General features: G+C 44.5%; 1 protein-coding gene across 1 annotated transcript in view; it reads left to right on the top strand.

Annotated features, from left to right (window-relative positions):
- LOC142765973 (uncharacterized) overlaps positions 1–25,598 on the top strand; it is a 150,336-nt gene that overhangs the window by 93,201 nt on the left and 31,537 nt on the right. Inside the window, exons 10-13 of the mRNA XM_075867781.1 lie at positions 8,945–8,992; positions 16,272–16,310; positions 17,322–17,360; positions 17,577–17,615. Coding sequence (XP_075723896.1) covers positions 8,945–8,992; positions 16,272–16,310; positions 17,322–17,360; positions 17,577–17,615 — 165 coding nt within the window. The remainder of the gene's footprint in view (positions 1–8,944; positions 8,993–16,271; positions 16,311–17,321; positions 17,361–17,576; positions 17,616–25,598) is intronic.

Below are 25,598 nucleotides of genomic sequence, written 5' to 3' on the forward strand. Positions count from 1 at the left end.
AGCGTATTTTATAACTTGAACAAATAAATCGGCAGATCTCACGTGCTTGGAAATCAAAGTTATGTGAAGCATGCGGAGGGACGATGACCATGTAGCAATTTTTTTTATTGATCGACATATCATGAATTGACTCTAAATGTATGTATGAATGTTGTACGCACAGATATTTGTTGAAGAGTGGCAGATGTTTATTTATCCAGTTGTTTGCACTTGCGCAACGATGCCAACAGGAACATGCTGTGACAGGTTCAGTAAATAAAGCCAGTCGAGCTAGCTGTGAAACGTTAATCTCTCACGAGAAAAGGAAGTGAGCGTTTGATTTGCAAAAAAAATTATACTTTCACAAACACACAAAAAAAAAACCACAAAAAGGAAAATACTAAGATCAGAAAAATGTTAACTAATTAGCACTGTCAGTTTCGTTAGCGAGCGGAAACCTCTAAGAGTCTAAACAGTCCTTTTGGTTAAAGTCCTCGTGTTTGAGTCCGGACGCGAGAGAAGACGGATACGGCTCACCAGCGGTTCACGCCCTTCAATAGTCCATTGGGGAAGCTGCCGTGGTGAGAGTGCATAAGCTCGGGCCCGTAGCCCGACGGCTTGCTCCCGCTCCCGGTAGACGTCAGCTGCTGCGCTGTCTTCCGCTCGAACATCAGACCAAGGTCTTGCCAAGGATTCGCCAATAGCCGCTGCGGTTGAATGGTCACCAGGACCCCGTGGAAACAGTCGCCAGCTAGGTGGATGCCCTGACGCCCAGGAGGTACTCGCACCCGACGAGGTCGCACGCCGCACCCTAGCCTTCTTCTTCCAAGCACGAGCCCGAATCTCCTCTTCCTCGTTCTTCGATGCCCTGGCTCTGGATTTTTCTCCCATTTCCTTGAATTTTCTTCTTTTTCCAATCGCCAGTGTTCGCCGCACTGGCGCAATACGCCATCTTGCACCCATTGTCAGTAGTTCATCTTACGCGCCAAATTTGAAAGTCACTTGACTCGCGCACTTCACTCACAACAAGAGTCCCCCCTTTGAAAAGTTTCTTTTGCGAAGAAAAATAAACTGCAGTTCAGTGCGCGAGAAGTCACCACGCGTCGTCCATTCACAAGATGTCCTTAACAAACAAACAACTTGAAGTAGTCGCTTGTCTCGAGAAAACGTAAAAATTCACAACCGGCTCATATAATCTGCGCCGACATTTTCAGAGCCTCTAATGTGCTCGACTCGGAATGAATATTCTTGTAACGCGAGGCTCCACCGTAATACCCTACTGTTCAGGTGTTTTGCCCTTAAGAGATACTGCAGTGGTTGGTGATCGGTCTGTACGACAAATGACGTTCCGTACAGAAAAACATGATACTTTTCTATCGCCCAGACCAACGCTAAGCATTCCCTCTCGATTGCTGAGTATCTCTTTTCGCGAGGCTGAAGTTGACGACTGGCATATGACACAGGGTGGAGGATGCCATCATGCTCTTGCATAAGGATAGCGCCTATACAAGAATCAGAGGCGTCAGACCGAAGCACGAATTCTCTTTTCAGATCGGGTGCTTTGACGATTGGCCCAGAAGACAAAGCCTTTTTGAGTGATTCAAACGCTTCTTCTCTATCCGTGGTCCACGTAATCTTGTTTTTCATACTTTTTCAGCATGTTTATGTGGAAAAGTTTTTTTCTGTGTCCAAGGTCCAGCCAGTAGTCATAGTCGTTTTTCTTTTCTACGACTGGAAACGGCCCTTTCCAATGCATCAATAACTTGTTGTTGCTTGTGGGAAGCAAGATCAATGCACGGTCACCTGCTTTCAGGTCCCGTTGCTTGCTGTGGCGGTCGTAATACCTTTTCTGCGACACCTGTGCTCGGCTCAGGTTTTGTCGTACCAGCTCCAGTGTCTTCTCAATTCGCTCTCTTAAATACAGGACATATCCGTACGTCGTCTTAAGTTCTTCGTTCTCCTGATCATGAGTCCATAGCTCTTTCAGGATGCTCAGAGGTCCTCGAATATGTCGGCCATAAATAAGTTCAAATGGTGAGAACCCGGAGCTTGCTTGTGGGGCTTCACGATAAGCAAACAAAAGAGGTGCTAGCAAGCGATCCCAACATTTAGGCTGTTCTTGAACCATTTTGCGGAGCATTTGCTTGAGTGTTCCATTAAACCTCTCTACCATCCCGTTGCACATAGGATGGTATGGAGTGCAGCTAAGATGCTTGACTGCCAGTAGTTCATTCACCTCCTTCATTAGATCTGAGGTAAAGCACGATGCCTGATCAGCCAAGACTTCTCGTGGAAAACCAATGCGAGAAAACATCTCGACAAGTCCCTCGGCCACTGTAGCTGAGTCAATTGCTGTCAAAGGCACTGCATCAGGGTAGCGAGTGGCGAAATCCACAAGAGTCAAAATATACCGATGGCCTTTTGCCGAGGCTGGAGTTATCGGTCCAATGATGTCGACCGCCACACGTTCAAAAGGGGTGTCGATCAACGGCATACGCCCTAGAGGCACCTTGCCCACCTTGCCTTTCGGTAAAGTCCTTTGACAGGCGTCACATGATCGGACATATCTGCGGATATCTTCTTGTACCCCGGGCCAGTAGAAGGCGTCCAGAACTCGATCTATTGTTTTTTTTTACACCCTGATGACCTGACATGACATTTTCATGAGCCAAACGTAACACTTGGCCTCTCAGGGACTTCGGGACTATGGCTTGTTCAATGATCTTACCAGGGGACAGGAAGTATTGTCGGTAAAGAATACCATTCTTGGCTACGAAAGAAAAAGATGTCGAGCCCTTTCTAACAAACTTCTTACCCACTCTGGCTCTGCAGATGTCAAGCGTCTGGTCTTTTTCTTGTTCTTCGCGAAACATTTTGCGAGACATCTGGCCAGGGAGCCCAACAGAGATGGCCCTTCGCGAACTATTGAGACGTGCGGCACCAACCAGTTGAGAATTTGGGTGGTTACCTTCGTCCGCAGAATGAACTTTTTTCTTAATGAATTGATCTTGAGAAAGTTTCCGCGAAACGTCGGGGTCATTGGCGTCACGGGCCCCCGGTACGTTCCCAACTATGACGTCATACAGTGGCGACGGCATACACTTGACGATGGCCATGCCGGAAAAGTATGGAGATCTGATACGTATCTCCGCCTCAGGGGTTACGATGGTGCTGCCATCAGCCAACCACAACGTCGCGGTAGTGCCAGTTAGTGCTTCATCAGGTACTAATGACCGGCGTACTACCAACGTGTTGCTTCCGGTGTCCCTTAGGACTCGAACAATCTGTCCATTCACTTCCCCTGGTAACACTGGCATGGGACGTTTCCTACATTGCGCTTGCGTCTTCACCGTGCCCATAACATTGTCGTCTCGGTCCGAGTCGTCGCCATCAATCATGGATTGTTGTGGACCGGTCTCTTCTTTGGGTAGCATTAAACAAGATGTAGTTGATTTCGAAGTGCCAGTCATTTTCTGACAGCCCTTCACATCATGCCCCCACTTACGGCAGTTTGTACAAAATACTTGTTTAGGTTTACTTCGACAGTCAGAAGCCTTGTGCCCCTTACGGCCACAAACAAAACATTGCATCTCTGCTCTTGGGCTTGAAATCAATTTAGCCTTCCCAGTTGTGTCCTCACTCTTATTCTGAACTATTAATAAGTTCTTCAATCTCTTTGCCTCTATATATATATCAGCTGCCTCTGCCATGGCTTCCAGAGTCTTGCAGTTCTTCTCCCGTAAGAAGAGCGCCAGTTGACTACTGCAGTTCGCCATGAATTGTTCGGCTACAATCAAGTCACGGACTGAATCGAAATTCCTCTCTGTCTGAGACATTTCTATCCACCTGTCAAAGAAACTTTGGAGTCTCGTGGCATACTGTTTTCCAGTTTCGCCGTCTTCAGGCTTGCTTTTCCGGAATTTCTCACGGTAGCCATCAGCCGTGAAGCGAAAACGCTGGAGCAGTGCCAATTTGACTTCGTCGTATGACAGGGAATCGTTCGGTGACAACCGTCCAAATACCTTCAGAGCCTCTCCGCCAAGGCACAAACTAAGAGCCGTGGCCCACTTTTCCCGTGGCCAATCTTGACCTGTCGCCACTCTCTCAAACCTTTTCAGGTAGGCGTCAAGGTCGTCTCTGTCCTCGTTGAAAACGGGTATAAAGTTATGCGGGTTCACTACCATAGGCGCGTTCCTTTGGTTGCCCGTGTCAGCCACCGTAGGCTGACCGACACCGGCCTCAGCTACTCTCAGGCGCAGTTGCAGCGTCCTCTCTTCTACTTCCAAGTGTCGCTGGCTTGCTTCTCGGGTTTGGTTCTCCGTTTTTGCTACTTCAAGACGTAGCTGTAAATTGCGGCCTTCCAGCTCCAACTGTTCTTTCTTCGCGTCTCTCTCCGCGGCTCGTTCATCGCGCTCACGCGCTTCTCGTGCGTCAAACCAAGCCTGCAATTCTGCTCCCTCCAACCCCATGCGTTCTGCCAGCGCCATCAACTCTCGCGAGCCCATTTTACTTTTTTAGTTAGCCTTACTCAAATCTACTTTTTAGTGGCAAACACTCACGTCCTGTCGTAGCGGACGCCAATTTGTGACAGGTTCAGTAAATAAAGCCAGTCGAGCTAGCTGTGAAACGTTAATCTCTCACGAGAAAAGGAAGTGAGCGTTTGATTTGCAAAAAAAATTATACTTTCACAAACACACAAAAAAAAAACCACAAAAAGGAAAATACTAAGATCAGAAAAATGTTAACTAATTAGCACTGTCAGTTTCGTTAGCGAGCGGAAACCTCTAAGAGTCTAAACAGTCCTTTTGGTTAAAGTCCTCGTGTTTGAGTCCGGACGCGAGAGAAGACGGATACGGCTCACCAGCGGTTCACGCCCTTCAATAGTCCATTGGGGAAGCTGCCGTGGTGAGAGTGCATAAGCTCGGGCCCGTAGCCCGACGGCTTGCTCCCGCTCCCGGTAGACGTCAGCTGCTGCGCTGTCTTCCGCTCGAACATCAGACCAAGGTCTTGCCAAGGATTCGCCAATAGCCGCTGCGGTTGAATGGTCACCAGGACCCCGTGGAAACAGTCGCCAGCTAGGTGGATGCCCTGACGCCCAGGAGGTACTCGCACCCGACGAGGTCGCACGCCGCACCCTAGCCTTCTTCTTCCAAGCACGAGCCCGAATCTCCTCTTCCTCGTTCTTCGATGCCCTGGCTCTGGATTTTTCTCCCATTTCCTTGAATTTTCTTCTTTTTCCAATCGCCAGTGTTCGCCGCACTGGCGCAATACGCCATCTTGCACCCATTGTCAGTAGTTCATCTTACGCGCCAAATTTGAAAGTCACTTGACTCGCGCACTTCACTCACAACACATGCGTATGAGCAACAGCAGAAGCTGTATGAAGATTCGATGCTCACGAAGAGGCTGGTCCTGGGCACTGCTACATAAACCAACTTCAGCGCTTAGAACCTAACCACAATGAACGTTAACCAGACGTGATGGCTGTATTGAAGGAGTACATATGCATTGTTCATAAAATTGGGTAGGTAGCACTGCAAGCACTATTGATGTTTCATGAAAATTTGCGTCGATTTGAACAGTAGTTCCGCTACCTGGCGTAGCTCTTTGGCAGAATGCTTCATTGCCACGCAGAATCATTTGGTTCGATTCCAGCTGAAACCCTGACATTTATTCTATGCCTTCTTTGGGTCGACGCTACCGATGTCGGGCATTGCTTAATGCTTACGCGCTTAAACGGCCCTTGGGTGTTGTCGTCGTTCCAGGGTTGCAGATGTTTGTTTATTCAGTTGTTTTCACTTGCGCTCCGATGCCAACTGGAACATGCGTATGAGCATGTTCAAGTTGACACTTAGATACTAAGTGTCAATCACCTGTGGCACTTACGCACATACCAGTAGAACATACCCGGCCATGGGTATGTGTTACTGTCAGGCGGCAAAGGTTTAACTATATACGCGGCAGGATTGCGACATTATTGACGTCTTCTCCAGCGCGTCATATTCGTCAAACCATCTTACCCTTCCATGATAATTTTGGTTCACGCGAAGTATAGGGGGTGAAAGCGAGAGCACCCAAACGCAAGGGGCTAGTTATATGGATAAATATATGGAGAGATGCGCTCAAAGCCGCCAAATTTCTCTGAGAAATGCTTCAAATTTAATAAAAATTTGGCCAAATATATCTTCTTTCCATTTTCGAAAAACATGCTTGTATTCTCAAACGAATGGGGCAACACATGGCTTCCATCGTCTGAAATATTCTGAGTAATTGTTCTCTTTATTGCATAGTAGTGCATGGATAACTTTATTGTTCACACGACGGTGCCAAGTTCTCATACTTTGTTGGGGATCACTTGTCTCAGCTCCTGGCGGCGTCTGCGCAGAGCTGATAGACGAAGTGCACAAGGCGATAGTGAGTCAACGCAAAGTTTATGTACAGTATTAGCAGAGGCGTTGTATATTCGGCACAGGGGCCAATAGCTTAACGACCTCGCACTGAGGTGCCACTACGATCCGGGATTGCTTTGGTCACTCTTTCTGTCTCTTCGCGCCATTTTGTTCTTTTAAATATCTTGGGGAACCCTTGTATCAGTTCCAAGCTTTCAGTCAGGAGCCACCTTTTGTCGCTGGCTAGATTCGGACCCGTGGGTTAAGGGGGCTCTCCGCGCGTGCGTAGGACGCACCGCAAGAGATGCCCTTGATTAAATCAGCCTGGCTTACTCGCTGGTTTGACGCTAACTGCATCAGCCATTCTATCGATCGTGACGCCATTTGTTTCAGACGACACAACCTTGAATACTTTGCAGAAGCAATGAAGTTCGGTTTGAACTCCCATGCATAACAGCGCCCAGATTATCAGTTTTCAGGTGTAATATTATTGTCCCATTTCATATATAAGCAGTATATTCTAACACTGCCAGAATTGTTCAAATAAGCATTCAAAAAGAAGTTACTAGGGAAACAAATAATATTCATGACCTCTTAAAAATTCGCTTATCGACTATTTAAAGCAGGCACCAAAACAAGCCCCAGAAACAGCTAGGGACAATACGATAGAGAGAACAAGGCAAATGAGTGCAAAGAGCATAAACGTAAACAAAAGCAAAGGTGTCACCAGTAACAGAGCGCTCGTGGGACGCCATTCATTTGTAGTGCAAAGATGTCATTACATGCGCACAGTAAAAAATATTTATTCTTTTGAACCATAAACATCTATGAATTTTTTGCATTGAAATAGAAAACCATTATAAGTAATGCATAATTTATTTGTACGTAATTTACTAAGACCATGAAGAAGTTGAAATTTAATTTGATCGATAGATATGTGGAGTTTAACGTCCCAAAAACAACATATAAATATAAGAGACGTTGTAGTGGAGAGCTCCTGAAATTGCGACCACCTGGGGTTTTTTTAATGTGCAATCAAATCTTAGCACACGGGCCTACAGCAATTTCGCCCCCATCGAAAATGCAGCTACCGCAACCAGGATTTGTGGTAGGAACTGCCGGTCAGCAGCCGTGCATTTCGACCACAAGGTGACCGCGTCGAGGCAGGTTGTCCGGAAGAAACTATTTATTGTGTGTCAACTAGTAGAACGCAACAAAAAACTAAGAAGCGCTCTCTTCTTTGCTCACGGAGCTCGTCACTTCTTCCTCTCAATTGGCTCAGTCCTCCGTGATCCCATCCCGTGCGTTGACGGCAAGTGCAGTCGTGGCCGCTTTTTGTAGGTACAGCGTGCCGCTGTCTGCTATGAAGGAGGGCGTGCGTATTTTTTGAACACCCTTATGATATTCGTCAATATGAATAAGTTATAGTGAGCGAGAAGCTGCTTCCACCAGCAGGGACCGAATCTACAACCTTTGAATTAAGGCGGCCAATGCTCTAATGTGAGCTACAGCAGAATTCACTCCCTCATGCATAATTGCTCTCAAAATTGCCTTTTTTGATAGAGTGATGCTGAGGGTCTCGCTCTGAAATATTTTATCCGTTATGGTATTATACGAAGGTTTATTGCTCATCTGCCCGCTACATAGGTATCACGTGAGTCGTCAAAGATTGCAAATGTGTTTCACGTTTGCTCCTGCAATGACTTCGAGAAGCACTTTCTAGCACTCAGAGGTTTGCATGCGCAGAAATACCCATTAACGTGGCGGAGAGGACGCCTGATACCGTTCATGAATTGTTAGAGCGTCATACGTCAACCGAAGGATGCAAGTTGGATAGTTTTATCAGGACATTATCTGTGTTTCCTCGGCACTTGTTTCCAACATAAATCAGAACGACTACAATGCCCTTAAAACACCACAATCATGCCCCCTACAGCTTCTTTGGCTACATATTTTGCTGACTTTACTAAACCTATTAGAACGCAAACAACGATCTCTAAGATTTCTGTTCAATTATGCGCGCATAGTAAAAAAAGCGCATCCCAGCAGAGTTCCTGGTCAGCTTCCCAGTTATTAGAAAAAGCGTTTTATCTGTGACGCCAACTGCAAAAGAAGAGCGTTACAAACTCTGCATCACGGTGAAGTACCGCACTCACTAAGATTTTAAGTATTCCGTGCACATGAATAGTTGATACAGGGAACAACAGGCGAAGCGCCGCTGTAGCTCAGTTGATAGAGAATCAGGCGCGCAATCTCTAGGTGGCAGGTGCGGCTGCCACCATTGCCCAACTTTCGCTTCGTCCAATTCGCTTTCTTCACAGCAGCTTGAAAAGTGCTACAACACCTTTACAACAATCAGACTGATGTGCCCTCTACGCTATTTGACTTCATTATTTTCTTTTATACACATTACGATTGCATCATACTTATTTAGTGTTCCTTTTGTATGTAGAAAACTTGTTATTGTGCAAATACTACTGAATATTTTTAAGCACCTGGTTGATTTAAGCATAAGTTGAAATTCTGGATTTTATGAATCTGTGTCCTGATGGCAATGCAATTATTTTTTTTTTCAGCCTTCGAGTCCTCTAACTCTGGACAGTGTCGTGATCGGTGGATCTTTGGCAAGTATTTTATTTCAATACAAATAATGCAACATTTACTGTAAAACGAAAGTTCTTAACATCAACCTGTTATGCGTCGTTAGTTCAGTGCGTGAGACAAAAAAAAAATAGTGGGCGACCCTTAAGTTTCGTCGTTAAGAGTTGAACGCGATAGCGAAATTTGGCCCCTAGTGTGCCCTTCAGCTGAGAGCAAGCCTAATAATATGTTTTGTTACATACACACACACGCACAGAGTAGACTTGTACCAGCGTGCGTGCGCGAATGGTACATACAGGTTTTTGATGTAAAGCAAGACTCGCAAGACCTGCAAGACACACGCCGCGGGCTCACCATCTGGAAGTCATAAAGCGTCTCACAATGCCTCACAGATAGCAGCACGTTATCTAGCGTTTGCTTTTGCTTTATGAACGCCTCTAGAAAGGTGTGATAAGTTTCCCGCTAGATGAACATGGTTGTTCATTTTTAGAGCTGTTTGAAATTTCCAGTGTGTTTTTAGAGGCGATGACTGCACTATCCTAGCCTATTTCGACGTCGTTTGAGGCCTCCAAAATGCGCCTACGAATCGCCGAATAGGCTCGTTTTTGTCGTGACACCTGTCGAACGAAATGCACTAAAAGGGTCCTAGAACAAATTTTCAAGTAACCATGGAATGGATTCACTGGAAGAGCTTATTGCCTCACGAAATAAACGCCACAAAGAGTTTGAGGATTCGTTCCGGGCGAGTGGAGTTGCAAACGTTTGTCGCGTGCTGCAATTGCATTATCTCTTCTCTCGTCCCGACGAAAGCGCTAGAAGCTAAGCAGGGAAGGGTGGAGGGGCAAAAAAAAACAAAACTACGTAACCCATGCCTCGTAACATTGAGCACTTTTTTTTTCTTCGAATGCGTGGTTTCTTCAGTGTGATCGCTCGCCCACACGTGAACAAGTAGCGACCTTTCGCGGCGATCTCTGTAACTTGCTTTTTCGCTCATGGACGATTTTTCGCTTGCCACCAACGGGGCCCTACGCTGGCGGCTGGATTCCTGTGACCCGAGCTTTCTAATGATATTTCGTTAAAACAGCACTATTACCAGTGCAAGATTCATGTCACTCAGATAAGTAGGTGCGCATGCGATAATCACACAGGAATGAGGCGGGGTCATAAAGTGTCATTGTAGACACTAAAGCTAAAGACTCACTCAATGCAGTGAACAGTTTTTCAACTGTAAAAAGAGTAAAAATAGCACAGGCTCATAGATGACTTTAAATTCGCATTTCGTTTATTTCACTTATCACATTTTTACCCTAGAAATTCCACTGTATGATAATTGGTACATTTGATATAATACCTCAATAAAGGTACTATAGGTGTCATTGTAGGCAGCCATTGCAGACTTGACATGTTATCAAAAAGGTCTAAGGACTTACATATTATACGACAGTAAATAATTATTTGCTACTAGAAGTAAGTAGGTTTTGCTCAAACAAGATTACGTTCATAGTAATCCTAAAATGAACAGCACAAGAAAATAAAAACAACCAGCCGTCTTTAACAATTTTCGTAAAGGCACAGCTGTTCGTTGGCATTACAAAGGTTAGAGGCGTGAAAGGATTACATTACAAGGTGGTACATACAGAAGTTCGGAGACAGTACAATAAATGTAATTGCTAAATATTGAAACAAAAAATTCAAACAAATGTAGCATCCAGTACACAGGGACCCTTTCACACGCTACGGTAGACGCACATTGTGACAGCAAATCGCACGTTACTTTTTTGAGAACTTTTTCTCCTTATGAGAAGAAAGCGCGGCTGTAAAAAAACGGATTCGACAGTATTTTGTTAGAGGAGAAGGAGTTATTCGTCGCCGCTGTAAGACCAAATTGGTAGGAAATGCTACATGTGGGATCTAATATCGAAGATTATCGCACTAGGTGCAATAAGATGCGTATCTCTTACATGTGACTGATAAATTGGGACAAGAGATATGCAAACACTGGGAAGAATGCAAAGGGATTTGAGGGCTCAAAGTGACAGGGTGCGTTTCGAAGCACTATGCTGATATATGATGAGTATTAGGATTCTTTAAACGCGCTGCTTGGGTCGTAATGCTTCTATTTCTTCTGTAAGTTATGACTGTGATGTGTGCCTAAGTGGATGACGCATACCCAAACTTCGGTCACACATACGTCAAGTAAGCATGTTCATGATGTCCGTGGAGGTGGATTTGATATTTCGATGTTCGAAGTCAAGTGTGCGTGATGCCTCAGAGCAGATTATTTGAATATGTGGTACTCATGATAGTAATGGTGTTCAGTATACTACTAATACTTGTGAATTCCGGATAATGCGGTGGAAGACAAATTTGTTGGTATGTATGGTGAGTCGTGGTGCTTTCTCGGAAGCATTCGATTGGTTTGCATTTTGGATAGTTTTATGACATGAACCTTTGTGCATGCCATGTAGCGATACTGTCCAAATATGTAAATAGCAGTGATATCATCCAAGTCTTTAATTCTGCTATAAAATACGAACTCATCGTCAAATGGTCCAGTATTGTCTTTTTTGAAGCTATAAGAAGCGATACAAGTATACTAAGTAGGCTCCGCTAAATCTCACACACAATCTGTCCGGTGGCCGTTGAGAGAGCTGCGCCAGCGACGTGGTCATCGCGACCGCTAGCGAAGGTGGCTTTTCCCAGTGTCACAGTGTTTCGCCGTCTGCAACGTTTATTCAATAAAAAGGCCTCCCTACATCACTGGTATAAAGCAGGCGGCGTAGCGAGCTAGCACTGCCACTCTGCCGCACCGGCCGCCGTGATGAGCCCTACGAGCTCGCACTGGCCACTGGCGATGCAAAGAATGTGTTTCGCAGAAAAGGAAAGGTGCTGAAAAATTCGCAGTTCAAATTGTCTCCTGTGCGTCAGGTGACCGCGGCATTGAAATGACTAACGCTAAAATAAACGCTCATACGAGGCGGAGGCACAGAGTCAACACACATGCAATGCGAGCAATCGTAACCGTGACTGTGAACCTTTTCGTTAGTTTAAGTCTATCACTCTGTAGTGTAAACTGCGCCGATCGCGGGCACATATTTTTGTGTGTGTGAAAAATAGCAATGTTTAAAATTGCACAGCAGGAATTATTTTGTAATTGCTAGCAGTTATTCATTGTAACGCTGCACGATTATCCTGGGGAAGGTGAAGCGGCAGATTGCGGTAGCGCCTAGCTGCCTCTGTTATTCGCCGGCACAGTTTTCTCAGATTGTGTTTTGTAGGACATTGCTAATGACACATTTTTTATAACTTTTTAAACAGTGCTGCTATATATAAAGAGTTTCGCTTAGGTGCATATAGAAACCTATTAGGTAGTCTAAGCAGTCGTGCTATACTTATTCCAGACTGCACCGCAATCAAGCCTCATTACCGAAACACGAGCGCGCCAAATCACACTGTTGCTAAATATGTATGAATGGGTCCACGAGATGTATTACCTAAGGTGCCATCACAAAACCTAAATAGATCTAGGGATGAACACGGAAGATGGCTTTGCGCTAAAGTAAAGGTTCCTAGTCATCTGTGGAGACATCACAGCGCAAAAAAAAAAAAAACACGTGGGCGGCTGCACAAGGTACAACTGTGGTGAGAAAATTATTTCGCCACACGGGTGTTCTATAGACAAAAAAGTTATTCGCAATTGACTTCGGTTACGGAACTGTCAGTTGATACCCGAGCGCTACCGCAGTGGTCTTGTTTTGGTGAATACCAAATGCCAGAGATCGGCGTAGTTTAGGGTGACATTGCACGTTGCGCAACACCAGATGAACAAAGCATGTGAAGCCTTCCGCTACGGCGTGCCTTGTCATCATACAGCAGCCTTGACGTGTGATTTCCGAGGTCTAAGTCAAGGTTAAATGAATAGTGAGCAAAATGTTTACTATGAAATAAATTGTTCAACTGACAAATCTAATTGATTTGCCGGAAAATTTAGGCATTAATAACTCTTCTGTTACTTTTTCTACAGACATGAGTTAATTTTCGAAGCGGCGAAAGTCATTTTTAAGTCTTAAATTGCTACACTTGAACGTCCTTTTACGTCTCGAATATTTAACTCGTTTTGCGCATTTTGGCCAGATTCGTTAACGAATTTCACAACATGAATATTTCGGAAAAGGATTTTGCTGTCCCTTAGACCGAAATGAAATGTGTGCGCGTGGAAAACAGTTTCGTAGGTGCTATTTACACCATTCTAATTATTAATGCAACGATAATCATGTAGGAAATGCAGTTCATTAGGGGCCGCCTCTTTTATTTGTGTTGTATAAAAAGAATTCATGTTTTAACATACATGAGTTGAAGTACGTGGCACCAACTACTGAATCGTAACCATGCTCTTAGCTCACAAAATATGACCTGTAGCAGGACTGGTCTCCTATTACACGAAAAAGGTCCTATGAAGGCGCCGACTGAGGATGCCCTCAGATCGAGCTCCTGCGCTATGGCTGTCTGTGCGAAAATCCTAGTGCAGCCGTTACAAATTGTGTTTATCGTCTTCTTAAGGTGAAGAGAAACCCACCAACATCAACATTCTCTTTTCAAAATTTTACCAAAAGGACGCCGGCTGGAACCAGGGCGACGATTAACTGAATTCGCGCTAGTGGCGTAGTGGCAACGGCTTGGTTTCGAAGCAGATTGCCGTAGTGCGGAATGGTACCCTGAAGGCTGTGACCAAGAATTCAGGACCAAAACTCATCTCGCAAATCACTAATGTCAATCCTGAGCCCTTCTTTATTCATTTACGCTCACTAGCCACTAATGGCCGTTTGGGAGCGCAAAGTGGTAGCCGCAACACTTAGGCTAGCTGACAGTCAGATTAGATGATCACGAAGTACGCAGTATAAGGTGATGAAATAAGCGTGCTTTCTAAAGTTTTGTCTAAACATGCCAGTACCGAGGCGCTCTCTGTGCAATGAACGCACCACCCAATGCTACCACATCGGAGGGCTATGCTGAGGCTGCCAAGCAAGCATTACAAAGTTTTAACTACATGGAGACATCCTATGAAGCTATCTAACATTGGCCTCGCAAAACATCGGAAAGTCTAAACAACAATGCGCTCTATTTCAATTATTCTTACAACTATTCCAGCTGGCAGAAGCAGGTCAAACTTCTACCATTAACTAAAAATACATGAAATCTAGATGTACATTATTCACTTACTAGTGGTAACCTACATAACAGTGCCTGACGCATCCAACCGAGGCGGTGTCTGCAAAGCCTAAATGGACGAATCCGACAAATATCCTTATGCAAAAGTATTGAAGAAAAACTCTGACATTGTCATCGTAAATGCCAAGAGACTAGGCTGATCAAGACACCTGATAATCACCTTCGCAAGCCACGCTTCTTTCCGTGTTCCGCTACGGATATTTCACTTTTGAAGTACATCTCTTCAAGAAGATGCCTGCTTCAACTTGAGAAGGCTAGGGCACCGCACAGACGTGTTCAGTGAACGCTGAAGGAACAGTTTGCTCAATGAAGATTGCACCTGTCACACCTGTGTAGTGGTTATGGTGCTCAAACCGTGACACCCAGGTGGAGACAACAAACGATGGGCAAGGAGGCTGCATTTTTTAAGGCGAAAGTGTAAATGTAATTTCGGTGAAAGGCAAACAGCCGTTTACCGGATCTCAAAAACACTGCTGATTTCATCATGAGGGCATCACACAAGGAGTGGATTATTAAAATTTTTACTAAAGAAAAGGTAACGTCGCCGTCTTTCTTAAACATTACCCAATAATGTATTAAACTGATAGTATATTGGCATAACATGTGCACATTGAATGTTTGAAACGTTACAAGTGTAAAATCAAGAACCACAAATTGCTGTCACCGAAATATCAAGGATACTGCAACGCACATTTGAAATAATGAAAGAAATATGAAAATAAAGAAAATAATTATGAACTATGCTAAACATTAGAGATAGCACGACAATTCCACGTTTCATAAACTGAACGGCATTGTGGTTTAGGCAGGCCATCGAAAATTTCAATCTTTTCCAACAATGCCGCCAAAGAGCTCCAAACAGGCACTCAGTGGCAAAAGAAATCTTTGTATTTTTTATTAACGAACAGTGTCCCGCTCCAGGACATCAAATTTAGGTCTACATAATAACTTCCTAGGGACATGCCATTTGCTAAATATTGTTACTAGAACTACTTTTACGGCAAGCTTATGCACTAGGCAGATAAACAGTATATGCAGTTCAGCTTATGTCAATTTACGTATCTCTCATTCCACACTGTCATGGTATACTATTGGTAAAGTCTGCACTGCAAAGAGAAGAGTGAAAATAAGTCCAGTTTTTAATGACGATAGTCTTTCTTGGGGAACTTCGACGGAAAAATTTTGGTCTGCCTGTCTGATAGTCTGCCTCTCTGTCTGTACACTTGTCTGTTTGTCCGCCCTTAACGATACGTCAAACGGCACCAAACGGCCAACCCCATCCGCAGCGCCCACCATTATTGCTCAAGGCTTAGCGTTCATAGTTGTGCGATTGTCAAAGAAAAAGCAAATATTGTGCATATCTGAGGCGCTGTAACAACACTGCTATGTTTTGTATGTCTGCGTTTATACTAAAAAAAGCTCACACAAGAACTTTAAGGACTGTAGAGTTTATCACTCTGCGCTGACATTGCAACGCGATGCTGAAAAAGGTGTTTCCAACGCTTTTCTACGACGACACGGTGGTGGCACTTGCCCATCGCTATGCGATCTACACCTTACCACCTCCGAGACTTGCGCACATCTTTTTGCGCGGGCGCGCATGCCTTTGTTTTCGAAGATAACTGCCAGATGGCGCTCGTGTCTAACGTGCCTCGATGCGCTCGTTCACCTCCGCTACACGAGAGTCTTTCGACGACATTTGCAGAGTAACATGCAGATTCGGGCCAATTTTTTTTCGTCTTTAACATTAGAGCGCAGCTCTACCTTAAAGTATGTATGTTGCTACTATCCTCGCAGGCTTTTCCGGATGATAAATATTATGTTCAGTCGCCGCCACGATTACGCTACTTTTGTAGGGCAAATGGGTTGTTTCTTCCTATTGTGGATATTCATGCTTCTTACATGATGCTTATTTCGTAGCGATTTGCAGCAAGCATAGAATTACAAGGGAACTCAATTCACTACATTCTACTGTACTAATTTGAATCTACTTCAACTAAACTATATATCCTACTCTAATTTCATTTGTTTAGGTATCTCCCATTAAAAATTGTCATGTGACACTCTTTTCAGTCACCGCCACGATTAAGCCATCTTCATGGCCCAAGGGGGGTAAGTGTTTCTACAATCATGTCATTTCCTGCATGTCACGTGGTGCTTTCCTTATTTCGTAGGAATTTGCAGCAAGCGCAAAACTTTCAGACGATCCACTCTATTGGAGCCAAATTTGACAAGTGTTCTATTCAGCTAAACTAAATAAGCAGTTTTGCGTTTGTACGTCTTGGTATCTCCCATTCGAAACTGTCGTGTTGTACTTTCTTCAGTTGCCGCTACGATTAACCTACTTTCCTGATCCAAGTAGGGCAAGTGTTTCAACTCATTGAACCTTTCACTGTTTACAAACACCGACCCTTCATGACATCCGGTTTCGTCCACAGATGTGCCTGAAAAGCATCGGTGAGCAAGAGGAGCGTTAAAAATTGCCCACTGTTTTTTACACTTTCCGTCGCGCATTTAGCAAAATATATTCAAATAAATGTTCTTTTGGGCTACGTAAAACTTACAAGAGACTTCCTTGAAGATTAGGCACGTTCTTTCTATCTGAAAACCTAATTAATGATTTTCTTTACCCCGAAAATATATGAAAACGTCCTTACAGTTTTGACGTTACGTGCTGGTAAATGAGGTGACCGAAATTTTTATGGGGCACAACGCTTGCAATGTTGAAACCGTCAATAGTGACAATTCATTCATGTCACTACGTGTTTTATTTGTTTCTTTATCTTATGATGCAGCGCAGCTTTACCCTAAAGTATGTACGTTCCTACTAGCCTCAGAAGCTTTTCCGAATGAAAAATCTTATATTCAGTCGCCACCACAATTAGGCTGCTTTTATGGGGCAAATGGGTTGCTTATTCTTAATGTAGCAATTTATGCTTCTCACAGGGTACTTATTTCGTAGTGATTTAGTGATTCGCAGCAAGCATAGAATTTCAATGCAACCCAATTCACTTCAATCTAATGTACTAATTGAAATCTACTTCAGCTACACCATATATCGAACTCTAATTTTGTCCGTCTAGAAATCTCCCCCCACAAATCGTCCTGCGATACTCTTTTCAGTCACCACCACGATTAAGCAACTTTCCTGGCCCAAGTGGGGTAAGGGTTTCTACGATAATCCCAATTCCTGCATGTCACGTTGGGTTTTTCTTATTCGGTAGGAATTTGCAGCAAGCGCGAACTTTCAATGCAGTCCACTGTATTACAGTACAATATGATGAACTGAGTTCTATTTCAGCGAAACAATATAAACAGTTCTGCGTTCGTTCATCTAGGTATCTCCCATTCGAAACTGTCATGTTGCACTCTTTTCAGTCGCCGCCACGATTAAGCCACTTTGCTGCCCCAAGTGGGGTAAGTATTTCTACGATCCTGTCATTTCCTGCATGTGCCGTGGTGTTGTTTTTTTTATTTCGTACAAATTTGCAGCAGGCGTACAATTTCAATACATTCTACTCTATTACAGACCAATGTACTGATCTGCGTTCTATTTCAGCTAAAATTTATTTGCACTTTTGCAATTGTTTGTCTAAATAACTGCCATTAGAAACTGTCATGTTATAATCTGTTACGTCGCCGCTACGATTAAGCCATTTTCCTGGCCCAAGTGGTCAAGTGTTTCTACAATCATGCCATTTTTTGCATGTCAGTGGTGTTTTTCTTATTTCGTAGGAATTTGCCGAAACCGTTGAATTTCGATGCAGCCCACTCTGTTACAGTCCAGTCCGATGAACTGCGTTCTATTTCAGCTAAACAATATATGCAGTTTTGCATTTGTTTGTCTAGGTATCTCCCCTTCGAATCATTTTGTAATGTTGGCAGTCGGCGCTACGATTAAACAACTTGCGTGGCCTAAGTGGGGCTATTGTATCTGCCATCATATAATTTTCTGCATATACCATGGTGTTTTTCTAATTTCGTGCGAATTTTCTGCAAGCGTAGAATTTCACTGCAATCCTCCCTATTAGAGCCAAATCTGGTTAACTGTGTTCTAATTCAGCCAACAAAATATGTAGTTCTGCGTTTGTTCGTCTAGGTGTCTCCTATGCGAAGCTGTCATGTTGTATCCTTTTCATTCGCCGCTACGATTAAACCACTTTCCTGGCCCAAGCGCCGCAATAGTTTCAACCTATTGACCCTTTCACTGTTTGCAAACAGACCCTTGAACACATGATATGTGGGGTTTAACGTCCCAAAACCACTCTATGATTATGAGAGACGCCGTAGTGGAGGGCTCCGGAAATTTAGACCACCTGGGGTACCTTGAACACATGCGGTTTCGTCCACCGTTGAATGTGCCTGAATAGCATCGGTGGGAAAGAAGAGCGTTAGAAAATAGCCCACTGATTTTCTACACTTGCTCTCGCGCATTTAGCAAAATATATTCACATATATGTTCTTTTGAGATACGTGAAACCTACAAAATATTTTCTTGAACATTACGCACGACCTTTTTATCTGAAAAACTTGGAAGAGATGTTTCTTTTGCATGATAAAACGCGAACACATCCTTCCAGTTTCGACGTTAGTAGCTGGTAAATGAGGAGACCGGAAGTTTTTTTGGGGCACAACGCTTGCAATGTTGAAACCGTCTAAAGTGACAATTCCTTCACGCTACGAGGTGTTTTCATTATTTTATAGGAATTCGCAACAAGCATGAAACAGATTAAAGAAGAGGAGAACGGTGTAAAATTTCAAATAAGTGGCTTCTCAAGCCGATATACTTTTTTCCCAGTATACCAAACTTCTCTCATTTGATCCCCCTTAGTTTAAAATTATTATATGAAGCTCAAGGCGAGCCAGGTTTAATCGCAGCAAAGGCAGTACTCAGCAGAAGCTCGCTAGCAGAAGCTGCCTGTGTCGGCAGAGAAGGAGAGGAGAAAGAGAAGAAGGGACACGCATGTGTAATGGAGGCATAATCACCACGGGGTGAAATGCCTAGAGGAGGGGATGAGTGAGCATGGGTTAGCAGACGGTCGCAGCGTCGATGTAGTGAGGAGAGAGGGGAGAGTGTAGGAGAGGAAAGAAAGGCGAGTGGATGCCCTTTTATGTTGTAAAGAAGAAGGGGAGAGAGAAACGTGCAGCTGTCAAGAGAGAGATTGAAAAGAGTTGCGAGCGGAGGGTGAGTGTGTACTCCCACTATGCGGGACATAGATCTGAGCAACAGGTGCTCCGTAGCTACAAAGTTAATGTCACGTGCACATTGTTGTAGGGTGCGTATTTAGTGATCAGTTCGGAGCTACTTTGAGCTTAAGACATGGAGGGCCACGAGCTACTGCTATATTCTGAGCGTAGTCACCAATAACAAAAGCTAAAAATGTTATATAGCGAAGTTAGTATGGACTTTACGTATTTATCAAGATAAGGAAAATGCTTTGATTGTTTTCTTGACATATGCGATAATCCAGCTCTTAGTTACATCATACAATTTTCCGGTTTCGTCAAACTCAAGTTGTTCATCTTTAACGGTATCTTAAAAGTACCAGTAGCTGATGACACTTTTGTTTCTGTTTCGAAACCATGCGTTCCCACTTTCCTTGAAGGGCTTACAAAGCCTTCATTAAATTAGAGATAAATGGTTCTGGGTGAAGTTAAAAGTTGCATTGAATACACGAGAAACCCCAAGCAAACTTTGTTTACGGTAATGGCTAGTTGAATGTTATCATCCTATAATTGATTTTTTTTCTTTCAACAACAGTCTTATGGGCGCTCTCGAGAGAATTTGGCTGTCGCTGTCACCGTAAATATGACGTTCCACTAAAGCCTCCATTGAAAAATACCCCACGTATGTTCCACCCGCCTTTGATAGGACGACATCACTGACCACGAGCACAGCTGAAGCAGAGAAATGTCAGCCATGTCCACCACATAGACGGTGCAAGCAATAACACGTCCATGTGTGCAAGGACTGACGTTGATTATTCCTCAAGCAAAGAGGATGGACCTTGCTCTCTTTGAAATATAATAAAGGATCTCGGGCGAGGAGGGGCAGCAGTGTTCCTTCAGCAGCAACAGTTAGTCTTGATATACTCTTCCACCCGCTGTGTTGCGCTCCCCCGAAATGCGTTCACTTCATTGGCTGCACGTATATCACCTCTCCAGCAAGAGTGGCTGCATTTGCTTTCATCACGGAGCCAAGCAAACGATGGCCCCAGACATACTTCGCAATACGTTGTTTAGCTGTATCTAGACAAAAGAAAATCATGAAATTTGAGCCACAGAGTCACTGTACGTTTATGGCTCTCAGATGGAGTGTTGTGACTGGCGTCCGAGCTGACGAGGGAACGGTGCTCTTTGGATTTTCAACCAAGTAGCCAACCGGCCGGCTGCCTATATCCGCCAGGCTTTGTCCCTCCTAGACAGAGGATGAGACGTCGTGTCGCCACGACGCCCTAAGCCGTTCGAGAGAGGACAACAGATGCAGCAACGTCCTCAGAAGAGACCGCGGCGGTCACCACAAAATCCCCCCGTTAATTAGGCGAGCAATTCGGCGGACGCTTTGAAGTATGCTGTCCTGAGCTTGGGACCCCTCGACTAGCGGCACACACACGACGAGGAAGAGCCCCGCTGACCCCACCTTGGATTGCAATGATCACGGCTCAATATTGGACGTTCACTTGGGCTTTGCATGATGCTCGTCCCCCCTCGCCAGTTGTATATGATATGTGATTGGACAGTACTATCTGCACGTGTTCCCTGATCTAGAGATCTGTGGAGCACATACCCTTTATAATGAGCCGCCCGGCTCATTCGAAGGAGCACCATGTAGAGGAACGCCAGCTTCGAGAGCTCGCCACGTAAAAAAGAGCTCGTCATGTATGAGAGCTCATCTTGTATATAATTTAATTGAACTCTCTTCGAGTCTCTCTTTCTCCTGCCTCGACAACTTCATGCCGGACCTTCGGTAACTGCAAACCCTGGTCGCAACTGGAAGCAGCGGTCTCTTTTAGCTTGCGCTCAAAGAAGACAGTGCCCCGAAAGCGCCTGTTCAGCAATAATCTGCAGCCGGCTTTATCTGTCTCTCTCCCTCTTTACATATTCGCATTATTTATTTATTTATTTACATATACGGCCAATCCCAACAGAGATTATTACAGGAAGGGCACATACATTGTGAAAGGGCAAGATTTACACAGAGGGTACTCACTGAATTATTATAATAACAAGTGAGACAAAGCCGACAGAAATACATTTGATGACTACATCAGTACCACTAAAATACATTCAGTAGCATAGGACATCAATTCCAACTAGTACTGAAAAAAAAGAATAGTGAGCACTTCAAACAGTAAACAAGGAAAAAACAGAGTTTGTCAATTCTGATGACAATAAATAACATTCGAGCAGGGATGAAAAAGTTTTCAATGATTGACTGTTTGTTATACTGATTGGCAAGTTATTCCACTCGCGAATTGCTAGTGGAAAAAAAGAATATTTCAGACAGTCCGTCCGGCACTGATATTCATTCAGTGTCTGAGAATGCTTTTGTCGTGTTGGCCTTTTTTTTTAAATGACATGTACTTTGAACTGTCTATGTTTAGCTGTTGGTGAACTAACTGATATAGGAATTTCTGACGTGCCAGTTTAGCGCGGTTTTTTATTGTTAAGAGACCTGCTTTTTTTTAAAAGTTCTGTGGGTGAGTCTGTTATTCTGTACTTGTTATAGACAAATCTTATCGCTTTTCGTTGTATTCGTTTTAGGGCATTTATGAGATTGTTTGTAAAAGGAAACCACGTGACGTTTGCATATTCTAAGACAGATCTGACGAACGCTTTGTAGGCTAGAAGTTTCGTTTCAGGTGGCGCGGAAGCGAGACTTCTACGAAGGAAAAACAGCCGTTTTAATGCAGCTGTTGTGACATGACTAACGTGGATATCCCATCTATCTTGCGTTAAAGTTAAACCTAGATATTTGTGTTCAGTCACTACCGGAAGTGGAGAGTTATTTATAACGTAAACAAATTCAGATACTTGCTTTTTTCTTGTTATCCTCAAGATAGCAGATTTTTTAACATTCAGGGTCATTTGCCAAAGAGCACACCACTTAGACATGAACTGCAAGGCATTGTTCAGTTTTACATGATCTTCTAGGGTGTTAATTTCCTAGTGAAGTATACAATCATCGGCGAAAAGCCTCACATTAACACAATGCCAGCAGGTAAATCATTAATGAAGATCAAAAATAAAATGGGGGCCAAAACACTGCCCTGCGGTACACCTGACGTAACGTTGGCTATGGTAGAACTTTCGCAATTGACTTGCACATACTGTGTTCGGTTACTCAGATAATTGTCCATCCACTCAGTAAGTGGGCCTGCGCCTATCGTTGCGTCTAATTTTTTTATAAGTTTTTTGTGTGGCACCCGACCAAACGCCTTTGAGAAATCTAATAGAACTAAATCAGTTTGTTTTGTACAGTCTACATTGAGGGAGATGTCGTGAATCAGTTCAACCAGTTGGGTAACTGAAGATAGTCCTTTGCAAAAACCGTGTTGTAGTGGCGATAAGATGTGATTCTGGTCAAGGTACAACGTTAGATGTTTAAGAATAATGTGTTCCAGTAGTTTGCAAGTTGTGCTGGTTAGTGAAATGGGTCTGAAACTCGAAGGGTCAGCTTCGCTACTAGATTTATGAACAGCAGCTACTTTTACGATTTTCCATTCTTGGGGGAGGGAACAGGTTGATAGGGACTTATTGAAAAGTATACACAAGTAATTGGCTACCCATTCAGCATATCGCCTAAGAAATTCATTTGGTAAGCACTCCGGACTCTGTCACAACAAGTGGTTCAATATGTCGGGTGTTGCAAATGTCAACATCAGGCACATTTCCATCATCAATCGTGAAAACAGATTGGAAATAGTTATTTAGCGAGTCTGCTTTATCTTTGCTTTCTTCCGGGGCCGCGGGCCTAATACGGTTTTTGGGATTAAGGTAGTTCCAGAACTTCTGGGGAGACGTTTTCAAAAAGTTAGGTAGCGTACTTGTAAAATAGTTTGCTTTGGACATTTTTATTATAACGCAGTGCTTACCTCCCCGTCATCTGCTTATTTAAAAAATGGCAGTGGCTTAGCTCAGCTATGCCAGGATATACGTAGCATTAGCAAAGGTTCAGCTGATTATTGTTAGCATTCCAGAGTGTCTAGGTTTAGCTTGATTATGATGCTTACTGCTACTGCAATGACACACACACGGCATACGTATTATGTGGCACATGTATATTTTCTGCTCAACGTCCAGGTAGCTTCTCTATTGCCCCAAAGACGGCTCGGTGGTCAGTGAAGTAACACGCTGCCGTCTCTATGGCCCCAACATAGTATTTGGAGTTGTCTGTCTTTCTGTGGTAGACAAGATCAATGGTGCTTCCCCATTGGGTTGTCCGTGCAGTTGGAACACTGCCTAAGTCATTTGCACTCTCCTTCTCTATGGCTATACCACAGTGGCAAACGCCAGTCAGAGGCGATATCAAGCGTCTCCAGTGCAGTGTCAGATGGCGACTGTACAGGGAAGGCGAGGGCGTCGGCGTCCATAGGTCGGCAAAGGCTATGACGGCACTCCCCTGGAAAGCTCACCCCGGCGGTGGCGAGTCACGCGCGGCCGCGGCAGAGTGCGAGGGAGGTGCCGGCTCCGGTGCGTGACACCACTGATCGTCTGCGCAGCGCATCGAATTGCGTGCACGCCGGCGACAAGCCGCCCGCGGCGGCGGTGGAGTATCATTGCGCATGCGCAGACCAGTGCCACGCGAAATGGGCTCAGCGAGGCCACTGTAGCTAACGCTAGAAAAATTTAATGAGCGTATTCAACCCCACTTCGGAATGCGTAACATCGAGTTATAGTGATGGTGCACAGCTGCGGCTTGCAAGCCATTTTTAATGTCTGGCCAGGTTTCATTTTCTGTGCTCTGTGGTGGGTAGTGTTGCGTTCGACGAGCCCTCCCCCTTTACGTGGGCGTCTTGATCAAGAAACTGCAGCCACTTCATTTTGTCAAGATAAGGAGGAGTGCGAAGACGCCCGGCTGGTTTTCATCTGCTGGGAGGCAAGGCCACGACACATTGTTTGCGCCGAAGACGGAAGGTGGACAGCCGTGCTGTGCGCCTCTGACTGATGGGCCACCGACGCTCGAATCAACACCAGATGTCTAAGAAATGGCCTCCAGAGACGCTGAGCCCACGACTGCCGTCCGACAAAGCATGGTTGGTCGGTCGACCCGAGCACCCCCCTCGCTTGAAGCAAGCTTCGTTGGAGGAGGCAGTATTGCCGGGACCATATACGTGTTTATGTTGTGTATGTGCAAATGTTAAGGGCGGTACCGGCATGATGACGCTCGGATAGACTGTAAGACTTGTTATTGGACAGCGTGGTCTGGACCTATTTCCCGATCTAGGGATCTGGAGAGAAAGTACTCTATATAAAGAGCCCCCCCCCCCCCAGTGCTTTTCGGAAGCCCTCTCCAAATATGTACTATGTAAACTAAATCTCTTCAAGTCTCCCTTCCTCGTGCCTCAGCGTCTTCATCCCAGATCTCCGGTGCCCCAAGGGCCAGTCGCAAACACTGGATGGCAGACGGTGGGATGAATCACGGCGAGGAAAAGCGACGTGGACCGGGGGTCAACCGAAAGCCTTAGACCCGGAATTCAGTGAGATCAACGCAACACAAGACCTCATGGAGTACTGTGAGTGCTTTGTTTGCTCTGAGGTATATCGAGTCTCTTGACTCAGACCTGTTAAGTGTTCGATAATTTATAACTGCCTAGCGATTGTAATTATTTTCTCAGTAGAGAGCAGCTTTCATCATGGACCCTAATAGGATAATTATGACAGAGCTTATAATAATGTGCAAACAGTTGGGTCTTGATGTAAGGGGGTAATGCAGAAAGCCTCAGCTTATTCTGGCTATAGAAGGTTTAGACGCTGACGAATATGAGTTACGGGAGTGCTGGGAGTTAGTGTAAAGAAAAAAGCAAAAAGAGAAAGAAGACAATGAGCGTAAGAAACGAGCAGAGGATCGTGAGCTAGAAATGAAGCGCATAGATCTGCGGATTCGTAGATTATTGAGCAGTTTAACAGAAGGTCAGCAAGTGCCACACGCCACAGTAAACTCTGCCCCTTTTAAAATAAAGCATTTCATGCAATTCAACAAAATTGGTGAGGACATAGGACTCTTTCTCATCAATTTTGAAAGTACTTGTGAAAAATGGGTTGTTCTAGTGATGCCTGGCCTCAGCTTTTGTTGACAATGCTTTCATGTGAGGCAGCCGACATCATTGCACGACTGAATTCCCAAAATGCTAATGACTACAAAAAGTTCAAGCAGGCGTTCTCAGAAAGATTCCGCCT

This window comes from Rhipicephalus microplus, chromosome 6 (genome assembly GCF_043290135.1).
Source record: "Rhipicephalus microplus isolate Deutch F79 chromosome 6, USDA_Rmic, whole genome shotgun sequence".
Lineage (NCBI taxonomy): Eukaryota > Metazoa > Arthropoda > Arachnida > Ixodida > Ixodidae > Rhipicephalus > Rhipicephalus microplus.